Source organism: Cyanistes caeruleus, chromosome 13 (assembly GCF_971803275.1).
Source record: "Cyanistes caeruleus chromosome 13, bCyaCae1.hap1.1, whole genome shotgun sequence".
Taxonomy (NCBI): Eukaryota; Metazoa; Chordata; class Aves; order Passeriformes; family Paridae; genus Cyanistes; species Cyanistes caeruleus.
The window spans coordinates 8,378,138-8,391,463 of record NC_141713.1 but is presented as its reverse complement, the minus strand read 5'-3'; the positions used below and the strand labels follow the sequence as shown (position 1 = coordinate 8,391,463).

At 41.2% G+C, this 13,326-nt stretch overlaps 1 protein-coding gene across 5 annotated transcripts in view; it reads right to left on the bottom strand.

The window, feature by feature from the left end:
* ARNT2 (aryl hydrocarbon receptor nuclear translocator 2) overlaps positions 1-13,326 on the bottom strand; it is a 95,728-nt gene that overhangs the window by 16,532 nt on the left and 65,870 nt on the right. For all 5 annotated transcript variants that reach the window (XM_086849540.1, XM_086849541.1, XM_086849542.1 and 2 more), the window contains 4 exons: positions 12,709-12,783; positions 8,606-8,757; positions 2,722-2,794; positions 2,441-2,564 (listed from right to left, as the gene is read on the bottom strand). In XM_086849540.1, coding sequence (XP_086705666.1) covers positions 2,441-2,564; positions 2,722-2,794; positions 8,606-8,757; positions 12,709-12,783 — 424 coding nt within the window. The remainder of the gene's footprint in view (positions 1-2,440; positions 2,565-2,721; positions 2,795-8,605; positions 8,758-12,708; positions 12,784-13,326) is intronic.

Genomic DNA, 13,326 nt, shown 5'->3' with positions numbered 1-13,326 from the left:
ATTGCTTGTCCCTTGTAATGCAGAAATTTGTAGGAATTGCTCCCTGGCTACCTACAGACAAGGCTGTAAAAAACTATGCTCTCATATTAAAAAAAAGCAACATGGAGAAAAAGGGACAAGGTATAGAGAAGGCTGTGTATACAGTAGGAAGAACAGAGAATGGGTTGGCAGATCTCTGAGAAGAGGAACAGATGAATATGGGTTTTTTTCTGCAGTAATGTCATTCTTGCATGAGATGCCCCATTTTCTAAGGCCACCCTTTGCAGGGACACCAAACTCTCAGGGCTGGAAGAGACTGAGCCAAAATCCTGCGGGTGCTTTAGATATTGGAGAACAACTCACCAGAAAAATTGAGAGTGCCCCAAATGAACTGGAATTCCTCAAGTGCAGCAGAGTTGCCATGGCAGCTACCAGGGTCTGTGCCACAGGATGAGGCCAAGACAAAGGGAGCAGCTAAACCAATAGCAAGCAGCTAATTCTCCTTCCTGAGTTACCCTGAATGCTCTTTAGCCTCTGAATCTGGCCCACATCTCTCCCAGCTGTATTCCTACCCAGGATTTTTCACACAACTCTCTGCTCTCACCTTTGGTACAGCACTGTTTTTTGGGATTTTTTTTTTGTGAATTTTTGTACATGACTGTACTGGTCAATGATGGATTTCCAGTATTTCTGCCTCTTGACTGACTCTCGCTCAGAACTGCAGCATCCCATGCTCCAAATCACTTGCATGAACCAGTAAAGTCAAGCTTCCTCTCCCAATTTTTGGGGTTTTAATTAAGTGTGGCCACTACAGGCAACAGCAGCAGCAATCTCCCTGTGTCAGCCCATGTTCTTACGGAATGAGATCGGGTATCAACAACGCAAATGTCTGGCAGGCAGCACGCAGGCTTGTCAATATTGATTTTGGACAGGGCATCTTATCCCTAACTGGGAACCATCCTTTATCATTCAGAGGAGACCTTGATCACAGCTCCCATGAGAAATTCAGAGAGGGAGAATGTCCCAAAAAAACCCACAGCCTGTAAATTGATAAGAATGAAAAGAGAAATGGCATTTCCAAGAACATAACCTCCCAGCTACCTCACAGCTTGCGACACCCTTAACCCTAACCCCTTCCCACAAACAGCTGAGAGCTGCCTGAAAGCAAGCCAGTAAGGCAGCCAAAAAGCAAGATGTTCTTGCTTGGAAAAACACATTCTGGTGTTTAGGGTTGGAGTCTTGCTACCTTCTAATGGACCCCTTTTATGGCCTCAGCTGTTGACTCCACTGTTCATGTAAACAGACAAGGATGAACAGGGATAGCAGAGAAGTCCTAGCAACAGGAGGACAGAATATCAAGTATATATTGCAGTCACAATGTCTTCTCCAATTGAAAAAGCCAATCCAGACATAAGAAACCAACAGTGAGGTCACCTTCCAACACCCCCGGAGTCAAACCCTGTGGGTTGTTTCCTCCCTGCACTGCATGACACTTGAACATTGATTTATTTAAAACAAATGTAAAAATTCCTCTTTTTTAGTGAGGACAGCTAAGAACAATAAACAATCAATGAGCTCTTCCACAAGCCATGGCATTAAGGAGCCTGGTTTCCTACAGATTTATTTCAGATGATCCCTTCAGCTGCCAGTCTTAGTGGTTCTGTCTGTTAGGGCAACAGGCAGCACAGGCCAGGGCTACTTTGAGACAGCTCCATCTGTCTGACTGACAAATTGGCTGCTACCTCTTAGAACAGGGCTGGGAAATCCTTTGGAAAGGGCATCACTGAAGGATGTCCAGGAGGATTCTGTCCTCACAGTAATTTCCAAGGAATATAGAACAACATATTGTTTCTGAGACTCCTATCACCCTTAAAAGAACTTGCTAACAAGTTTAAAGGCTGTGGGGAAAAAAGCAAGGACTCCTCACAACCAGGTAACGTGACTGGAGATGCCTCAACTGACCAGAGAACAAGTATATTGTTGGCAGCATATGACTCTGAAAGTATCAATACAGAAGCTGGTGATTTGATAAAAAAATGCAGCCCATCTTAAGACTATATGGTCACTTTCTTGACGTTTTTTGGATAAATATGTCCCTATTTAGAGAAATAAATGTACATATGCTTTTTAAGAAAGAAAACACACACTTAGAAATGCAATGTTCTGCTCAGTATATTTAATATCTAGGAGCACTGCCTAAGGCATCCCTGTGAAATGAAAAGAGAATCAAAACCAGGCAGCTCTGGTGACACAAAAGCCATCCTTCCCTCTTTGAATTTACTCCTATCATATTTAGGGGACACCAGCTAATGACAAATGCTAGGAAATGTCCCAAAGACCAATACTTAGAAAATTATCAGCCACACAGCAGTTTCTCTTCATTCTCTTGAAGCTGTGCTCTACATGATGTAACCAAGCTTAACACAGTATTATAAATTAAACATCAGGGACATTCACTTACAAGCAGTTATTCCAGCAAACATCTCAGCAAATCTAGGATCTCTCTCTTGGGAGAAGATAGCATCAGGCTTTTCCACAGACTTTCCACCCTCGTGAACATTAGCTGGTATACTTGGAACAGGCACCTGTTGAGAAACACAGAGGAAGGCAATTCCCTCTATTGTATTTGATAAAAAGGAATACAGGGACAGTCTCAATGTACTTTCAGTTTTGCTGAAATCTGCTGTTGTTTTACATCTTAAATGATCAGAGGCACAAAAAGAAAAATCTGAGAAATTTCACCTGAGACAAGTCATAGGATGACAGCCCATCTCTTTGATGTACTTCAAGTTCTGCTTGCTGTTGCTGAAGTTGTCTGCAAGGGAGACAAAATTACTTTCTTACAAAAAACCAATTAAGATACAAAAAGGAACAGTCACGGTCTCCTATTTTACACTCCCAGTGAAACGTGTCTCAGATGATTTACTAAATCCTTTCCTGTGAGATCCATCTGTTTTTACAGCTTTCTCACTGAGAAAACCTGCACCACAGGAATCCAACAGGGCACAGGAAGAATTCTGCTGTGATAGCACAGAAGTGGAGGTGGGTAAGTAATGGAGGATGGAACACAATCTCTTTATAAAGGATTTAAAAATCAACTTTTCCTAATTCATTGTCTTCCTCATGTTATTGATGAACACACCAGGCCCCCTCTCTGATTCTGCTGAAGGAAACAATAAGCTTGCTCTCCAGGAAGATACCTAATGACAGAACACCTCAGCAGCTGGAAGGTCATCCAAATGTTTTACACCTCTGATCAACAGTCACTTTCTGTTGCTTGGTCTCAAGAAGCAAGAAAATTTCTGGCCTGGAGATGTATGGGTAGAACACTCATCTTTGTGGGGCTCTTAGCTCAGTTAGCAAAGATAAACCCCCACAAATATTCTAGAGCTCAAAGATTAGGACAGGATTGGAGCTGGACTTACAAAAATACTTGGATTTGATACTTGTTAATGATCCTTGACTGTACTCACAGTTTGTGAATGTTTCTGGCTCCTTTCTGAAGGAGAAATCACACAAAAGATGGGAATTACACACCATGTGTGTCTTTCCCCAGAGAAATGGTACTTGGACAGGCAGGAATAGATGAGATTTTTGCAAAACAGCAAGATCATGGATTTGAAACTCAGGAAAACTACAGTGTATTTTTAGCCACAGGCTTAAATTTTAGATTTTCATCCAAATATTTTTTTAAGTTTTGAAATAGAGTCAAATGCCAAGGGACTGAGATACAAACTTGCAGACAAAGTCAAATGACAAAGTAGACACAAACTGGTGGAAATGTGAGGAATCACTCATGCTAACTACTGGAGGAAGTAACAGATTTGGCTATCCCTTGAAGCCTTTTCAGAAGTTGCTTCGGTGAGTTATTATGCTCCATGGCAAAAATCTGTGTCCTGCAACAAACAGCAGGTTGGAGTAAGTGGCCAAAAGCCTTGTGCAAGCCTTGTGATATGAGAACACATAATGCAGGGAATAACTTTTGTTCTAGCAGTGCAAAAAAGGCAGTCCCTCAAGCCATTAGAGCCATGGATTTTCCCTATTATTTTAGCAAACAGAAAATTCCTAAAAATTACCTCTGGAATGAAAAGACATTCTTTGTTCACAAGCATAAAATGCAAACTTTTCCAACAGAACTACAGGAGGCAATTTAATCGTGGGGAATCTATGGGGAAGTTTCTAAATACCACCCCGTGGACAATAAACACCCATTAAATCCCGTTGTTAACGTGAAAGCTAATTACACTGTTTCATTTGTTTTTATTACCACCGGCTTGGTGCGTGTGTCAATAAACAGCACATTAGGTTCTCCTCTGTTCCTTATAAAGAATGTTTTCTTGATCCAGCCATATACATACAAATGAGCCAAACCAAACAGCACACTCACTCGTTATTTGTTTTGTAGGCACTTCTCTAACTTAGTGCTCCTTCGCCCCTCTCTATCTTTCATCTCTAATACTCATTAAGCTGCAGTACAATATAAACATCACATTGTGTTAACAGCACTGAACTTTGGGAACAACCTCCCAAAATCCATTTCCTATAAAAACCAAATAGTTGCGTGTATCTTTACTGAACTCTGTGCAAGTTATGCTGCACTTAATTAAGACTGAAATGCAAAGCCAGGGTAGCATCTCCTGTTGTTGTTGGCTGTTACTGCATAAATGTCTTAAATGGTGTTTGAAAGCTGAAAGAAACTGTGCAGCAATTCATGGAGCAGCCAAGCAGGGAGAGCTCAGTGCTGCTGCTGTGGCTGCTCCAGACCCTGCCATCTCACCAGCCCTTCTGACAGCCAACACAGGCACGTCCCTTCAGTCACCCAACTGCTGACAGTAAAAATTAAACAGAATATGGGGTTGTCATCAGTTTAGGCAAAACTCAAAGCTGCTTTCTAACTTTGAACCCAAAAATTGTCCTAGGTTTCACTTTCAGTTTCAGGGGTTCGAGGAGTAAATGAATAATTTCTTGGTTCCACAGGATACCCAACACAGCAAGTGAGGCATTCTCTGGGTCAACAGTGGATTCTGTCTGTACTGACCCACAGGTTCAGTATGAAGCTCGGAAAGGCTTTGGCTTGGACAAGGAATGGTTCAGAAAATCTGAAGGCTTTGACAGTTACTTCAAATTTACTTTAGTAAATACACATGGGGGAAAAAGGAAGATAGTGTGGAAGTTATGACATTCGAGAGGATGTTAAGCTCTCTCTATGAAAACTGAAGTCATTGGTTCCTTTTCCAAGCATCAGAGTAAACAAAAAGTAATTTTAAGTTTGAAATTAACAGGCTCTTTGGTAGGAGAGAAATAACAGTATTGCATCCCTACCAAGCTATTTTTATATAATACAGGCACACTTGTTTCCTGTGTCTGGTTGGACAAAAGCAGAGTAGTAAAAGCCTTGGGGCTGTGGTTGTAAAATTCTCTCTCAGAAATTTTCAGTATCTCCCTCTTTTAGCCTAGAGCTTCAACTCACCCCTGCAAAAGGGTCTGTTTAACACCAGTGTCAGACTGACCACAGATGACACGAGAGCACGAGAAAGTCTTTACTTCACTACCACCAACTGGAATTTCATCAGGAGAGTTGACCTCTTTGGTATTTTGGCCCACGAGAATCCAGAGCAGAAAGCATCTCTCCCACAGGCTGATTCATCCAGCAGGCTGCTTCCAGCAGTGACCTGTGCCAGCTCACTCCAACACAAAAAGTCTCGAGACTCAGGACAACCACAGGACTCATAAATCCACACAGTGCAGCACAGGATTTGCAGCTTCCAAAAATGAAACATCAGATATTCCACACAGGTCAGAAAAATACATCTCTTCTTTATTTTGGTGTATATACATATAAATATATATACATATAGGACCTTTATATAACCTGTCACCACAACATTATTTTATTCAAACACTGCTCTATCTGTATAATAAATAAACATTGATAATGATATTTTTTCTCTTTGGAACTCAAGCAGTCCCAACTACACAGGAAGACGTGGTCAAACAGGGGACTCTTCTTTCCAGCCCAACACAGCACAAATGTGAAATGTTAAATGCTTCATTTCTCCAGGAAGTTTCTCTTGGATGACTACACACAAGTGAAACTGAGAGAAGTTTTTTCTTTTGCAAAGAACTAAGTGAACATTTGAACCTAATGTTTCCTTATCCTTCTGTACCAAAAGCAAGTTTGGACATTTGACTGTTTGAAGCTCCAAAGGAGTATCTTTATTTAAAAAAAGAAAAAAAAAAAGAAAAGAAAAGAAAGAAAAAAGAAACACAAAAAGAAACAGAATAACCAAACCAAGCCAACAAATAACAGTAAAAATCAATTAATCCCTCCACAACTGGAATCATCACTGCCCTCTACAGTCTTTTGGAAAAATGCTGTTCACTGCCCAACTTGAGCTTTCCATAACAGATGCACACACATGTAGGTACTATGGCTTTAAACTATCCTCAGTTAAAAACGGATTTAAACCCAGCTTTTTTTGGCTACATTGCCTTTACAATTTCATGCTGAAGTTTTAACTACTTCAAGCCTGTCTTTTATGGGGTTGCCTAGGTTACCACAGTGATAGGCAGAACAAATCTCCCTGTGCCTTCAGCTGGGCAGAGCAAGGCACCCCTGCCTGGTCTCCATGGGAATCACCTTGCTGGACCCAGAGCACCTTCCAGGAACACGTAAGGATGGCCACACACACCAGGGCTGCTGCCAAACCACCAGTCCCAGCAGCAGCTTAATGAGGAGTTGGAAATCACCAGCTACACTATGATGTACAACTCTTCAGGACAGCTAGGAAATCAGAAGTAAAAACATGACCCCAAATGTGTGTGTGGGGGGAAAAAGATAAAAAAAAAAAGCCAGAAACAGGCAGGAACTGCAGTACTTTACAGTAAGCCCTCTTTGGAAATCTGAGAACTGGGAGAGAATAAGAGGAAAAACAAAACCAGTCTGAATAATGCATTCTTTCTACTATTCAAAAGCAGGAGTATAATGGGCTGTATCTTGCCCATTTCAGAACATTTTCAACATGACAGAAAAGAGGGAACATCCTCTGTCAAAGTAGCAGCAGGCAACTTCCATATTAGGTCAGCATTTCTGGGTTGTTATTCAAAGCTAGCAAGAGAGATGGAAGCAGAGCCAGGAGCTGGCACAGTCCTATTCATCACAGTGAGTGCTGTGGTGCCAAGCTGAACTGTACAGAGCAGGCTCAGAAAAAAGCATTCCCAGAGTCAACACAACATAAGCCTCCAGCCCCACTTTTTCATCCGTGGCCTCTTGGGAACAAAGAACAATTAAGCCAGCCTGGGACAAACCTCAGAAGATGTTTTTTACTTTGCAGGCCTGGTTTTGCATATACAAATTATTTGGAGAAGTGTTATTGGATAGCAGAAATGTGGAAATAGCTATTTTGATGCTCAGTGCAGACAAGCTGTCTGATTTCAAGACACATTTGCCTGTTTTCAATGAGCTTGACTATACAGTTTTAGCCCAACTTTTTGGGTATGCAGAAACAAAAGAGGAAAACAACTATGATGCTGGGTTTCATGAATGTGAATGCACAGCCCTTGCAGTCCAGGTATGTTCCATGTCCGAAGGAGCAAGACAAGGAATGCCCAGAGGCACTTCCAAACTCCAGTGCCAAAGCCCCAGGGGTTTGGTTTTCAGTGGAGTTCTCAGCAGGCACCTCCAGCAGCAGACTGCTCGTTCAGCATTTCCAATATATGGTTTAACAGGCTGAGATCTCAAACCCAGCAATTTCCTCTCAGCTAAAGACTTGGCAAAAAATCTCTGGTCAGGACCAGAAGCAGATTTGGTTTTAAGAATAGATTAAGTTTATATTGGAAAGAAGAAACATTCATTGAAAAACCTCACAATATAAAGCAATCAAGGCCAGATTAGGTTCTGTGGTTACTGGCTGAGAACTCAGCAGGTCCTAAAGCATCTCTGCTCAGTCCACAGAGATCACCATACTCTCCACCTCCACCATACTCTGAGTGTGACCTCCTCCTAAGAAGCCAAATGAAAGATTTTTGAAAATATTAATTCCAAAACAAGATGATTTAATTTCCCTCTTAAGATAAGGAGTTGGATCACTCCCATACTTGGGGATATTCTATCAAATCTAAACTATCAGGAACCCTTCCCAATCAAACCTGACAGAAAATAATTCTGCCAGCTTCATTAGGTCCTAAGAATAGACACAGCTCAAGCAGAAGAGCCCAGAACTACAGAATGGTATGACCACAATGAACATGGAAATAGAATTTTCTTTTGGCTCAGGAGTCAGGCTAACCTTCTTCCAGTATCAGGACAGCTTCTGTGCTGCTGGAAGCTCTGCATTAGTTCAAGGCAGCCTGGACTGAGATCAATGGCCTTGTCTAATGACATAACAGATAAGTGACGTTTCCCCCCAGTGCAGCCAGGCCCTGGAAGCATCACAGGATAATGACACAGAGAAACAGCTGCACTGGGAGATCTCCTGATGCAGCAAAACCCTGTTACAGCCTTCACTGTTAAAGAGAAACAAAAGATATCTGTTAAAAAACTGGGATGTGCTTTACAGCGAAAAAGAATGGTTACAGTTTCTCCAGAACCACAAGCACAGAGATGATCACCCAGAAAGGCACATACTTTACGTTAGTGTTGGTGCAGATGATGTATTCGATCTCATCAGAGTAAGGATTCTGAAATGTGAAGCTGCTGGTTCTGATCAGCATCCACTCCCGGTTTTTGGTGCGAAAACGATACATCACAGACAGGACTTGACCTTTCAGTTTCACCACCTGCAAAGCCATTTGGAAAGGTTAATAACAGGAGATTGCTGTCTGCAGTGCAAATGAATAGTCAACAGCAGCAACTGGTGCATTTTAAACTTGAATTCCAGAAAACTACGGGCACAGCAGAGAAATTTTTATTTTGGAGAGAATATGCAAAATCCTATCCATGTTTACAGCTATCTCCTTCAGAATGAAATCCTCATATAAATCCTCATTGTCATATAAAATGCCAATTTCTAGCCTGCTTACAGAAAGAATATAGACTCAGGACAATCATCTGGTTGTGCTGTTATCCCAGCACAGAAACTTTAAGAATGTTTTAATGTGAAACACTTATCAAGAGATTGACAGAAACCAAACTGAGGATCTTTTAAATGTTTATATGGAAACCATAAACCAATCACTGCAGCTAAACAAAAGCCTACAAGGAAAGCCATTTTGAGGTTGACTGCTTTTCTGCTTGGACACCCAGCTATACAGTTAATATATGTGATAAATCAGCATCAAAATTTAGGGCATTGCTTAAACACAATAGTGTTTATTTTCTGTTTTTTAGAAACCACCAGAGCTTGGTTCCCCAAACATATTAAAAGACTCCCTAGGATGGCAAAATGCTAACAAGAGACACTTGCTTCTGGCTTTCAGAAGACAGAAGAGTGAGCCAGTGTTTGAACAGAGAGAACACCGATAAGCCACTGTCCATTTTAGTAGTATATATTCCTTGCTTGCACAGGCTATTTGTAACTAAAAATTCATATGTCTGGGTTTGGTAGCTGAAGTTTTGTTCAAATCAACAGTAGGGCACCAAGTGAGGATTAAGAAGCAGCCATCTAAAGTACATTCAAAGCAATCTTCTCACACTGGCCCTGCAACTGCATTTCATGTGTTATCCAACAATCTGGGGTTAAGCCAGAAAAAAACTTTCATGGTTTTAAGTCATTCAGCTGGCACTTACCTGCCTATCTCTGTTTATATTTTACAGCTTTTCCACCAGGCTATCTCAGAGTTGCCTCAAGGAAGGAAAGGGAAGGTCTACTGCAAATAAACGCCACATCTTGTGGATTCTTAATCATTAACATCTGGAATTTACTTTTTATTAGCTATCTGCAGCGTGTATTCTCCAGAAGTCACACTATTTACCCTCTGTCTTTATTGACCAGCAATTAGATTAAGAAAAATGTCCCAATCCTGTTTTTTTTCAGAGGTTTGCACTTCAAATTAATCAACTGGCTATAGGACTAAATGGAAAGAATGCAAATAGAAAACAATGCAAATAGAAGACACAACAAGCTTTAGCAAAGTCCAGGAAATCATACTGAAGTAAATGACTTTTGGTTGGTTTTGTTTGGGGTTTTTTAATGCTTTTACAGGGTTTTTCTGAGCTCGCTGAGCAACATTCTTTTATCAGCAATTTTCTACTACCACACCCAGGGTAGAAACCACAGAGCTGGTGTAGAGTGCACAATCTGAATCTACTGGGTATCCAATAGCTGTATACTGGACACTTTGATATTAACCTGTATTTGTTGGTCTTAGCCTTGAAACTATCTTATTCTGGCCTGATTTTTCCCACCCTGATGAATGAATTTATCTTCCCAAGGAAATAAAGCTCCGAGATAGATACTGGCAATTGACCAAAAATTGCAAAACCCACCCTCCTCTGTTATGCACCAGCCTGGTTCTGATACTGTCAGCAAATCAGAAGTGATAAGTTCTCAGGTTTTAGGAAAAAAAGAAAAAAGAGTTCATTTGAAATCACAGTTACCTTTTTAATTAAGAGATTTCTAACTCTGAATTAACAATAATAACACAAATGGCAGTGATCTATTACCCTGAAACCCTGATTAAGCAAACAGTAATTCTGTAATAATATATAAAGCAGAGAGATTGCTGGTGGGAAAATCCTGAACTGTCTTAAGACAGAGCACACAAACAAACCAGCACAAAAAAATTCAAAGCTAATGATTAAACTTTACTTTCTTATACTCTTTGGAAATAAAAACCACCTGGTGCAAAGGCTTGACTGTTTACTTCAGTCTTTTATTGCGTGATGGGAATAACAGCCCCAATCACACTGCTACTGTACTGAACAAAAATACACCCAAGAAGGCATTGCCTGCTAAGGAAACAACACAATATTTTCACAGACTGGACATAGATTGAGTGAGCAGGAACTTTCACTTCTAATTGTATTTTTTCCTGCTGTCTTTCTCTATGACCTTAAGCAAACCATGATCAGCAAATCACTTATGCACATGCAGTGAGTGGTGAGTGAATCCCGAGCTCAGGGACACGCTGGCAGCCTCCCCCAGCACCATCTCCCTGGCAGTGAACACAGGCAGGACCAAGTCATTAACTGCTCCTTAGTCAGCCCTGCTGAGACCCAGGAAAGCCCTGGATGGATTCACTGCAGATGGATGTTTGATGGGCCATTATCCAGCAGCTCTCTGTCACTGTCTCTTGGACAGATGAGTGGAATCAATCATTTGGGCAGCACTAAAAAACAGCATATGTGTTCTCACTGCTCCTGCGCTGCTGATGCCATCAGGCACCAGTTCAGGGAGCTGAAGCAGCCCAAAGCTGGAAGTTCCATGCAGAAGGATTTAGTGCCTCAGCCCTCCCAGCAGGGCCAGGGCAGCGGGTGGGTGGGGAGGAGGGCAGGCAGCAGAGGAGAGGGGAAGCAGGAACTGACTCCTGGTGACAGACCCTTATCATATCAGGAGGGTTCAGCTGCAGCATCACACCCCCAGCCAAGGTGGGGCAGAGATGTTCTGGGTGTGGTGACCTGTTTAAAGCATTGAACTCACACAGACTGTGGATCAATACCTTCAATTTAAAAAGGCTGCTGTTTTCACTCAGTCTGTGCAAGGGAACTGGAGGCACAGTTGGCCAAGGGGCTGGCAGTCCCTCTTGAAGGGGGGCATGGTGAGGAACAGCTCAGGACTAATATCTTACACTATCTCCAACACTTCTGCAGAGACCAGTTTCACAATCTGTTCTAGGGACAGCATTTAGTTGTTTTTTCCCAAGAGGCTCTGTCTGTGCATGCCACTCCTGAACAAACAGTTGGCTACACAAATTATTAGGAAGTCACTTCATATCCACATTTTACAGCTGAAAATACATCTCAACATCCAATGCAAGACGGATCAACACAACTTGGTTGAGCTATTGGCTGTTGTCAGAAAATCTGGAACCATTTAGGTCAGCTGAACCTCAGCAATCAGGTTAAACATCCTGTGCTGGGTGTTCTGGTGCAGCAGGAAAGGCACTGAAAAGCCCAGCAGTAAGAAGGCAGCTTGTAGAGAGCCCTGCTGATGCATGTCCCAGACCAAGCTGAAACAGTAAGCTCTGCAATGGAATAAATGTCACTGATTCAGCTGATGGAAATGTGGCCCACAGTAAAAATGAATCCAAAGTAAGCCTTCCTGTATGTTGTATTTCTTTTGTTACTTCCCTGTACATTTCCATTTCTAATAGAGAAAAATGGCCAAATTACCTGTTGATGTACAGTGGGGTAACTCCACTAAAGTACATGAAAAAGCAAATCATCTATGCTAGCAGAGAACTCAGTTACAAACAACCCAGTGGCACAGAGAGATGTAACTAATTCCTAATCAACAGCCCATCTTGGAAGTTAAATAATTTTGGTTACCACTTAACAGAGTGGGATCAATGCAGACATCTCCAAAACCGTTCACTCTGTGCAGTAAAAAAACAAATATATAACTAGAAGATTTACTTCTGAAAATGCTGTCAATCCATACTGCAGTTTAAGCTACCACTTATTATACAGCTTAACCAATTGATAACTGACCAACAAATTATTTTGTATCTTGCCACTCCTTCTCCTCCATAATAGAAAAAAATACCTTGAACTATAAAATAAAAACTACTTCTGTGGTCAAAATAATAACAAAAAATAAAGTGTGGAACAAAAGGAGCAGGACACAGCACCTGTTGGAAACTCTCTCGCAAATGGCTTTGATCTTCAGGATGGCAGAATTCTAAAATATCTTTCCCCAGAAGATCCTAGAATAAAACATAAAGCTATGTAAAAAACCCAAACCACAACACAAATCCACGTGCAGACCTGCAAGTAATTCTTGCAAACACAAGATCGGTAACACTTAATGGGACTAGTTAATCAGGGAGGAACCACACAAACAAGGTTTGTAGGCATCATGCCCCATGTTTTTACAAAAAAATTTAAGTCATTTTCTAATACCTGTGAAAAGGTGTCTTATAAAGACTAACATCTGCTACTACAGCTCATTTTACAGCACTAATTTTTGTAAAAACACTTATTATAAAGCAATTTAAAATAAAAAAATACAAATAAGAAAGTGAATAAGGAACTACTTCTGCCTCTAAATTGCAGCTGCTGGGAGTTATCTGAGGGAGAGCTGTGGTTCATTTACTATTCTACTCAGTTCTGTACTAGCCTCTTGCTCAGAGGAGCAGATGTAAGCCTAAAGGAAAATAGATGCTGTAAATTATGTTTGCTTACTGTTCAAGAGATTGGCAGAATCAAAGGTCTACAGGACTAAAACTCTCTCCAAGCACTGTTAACTT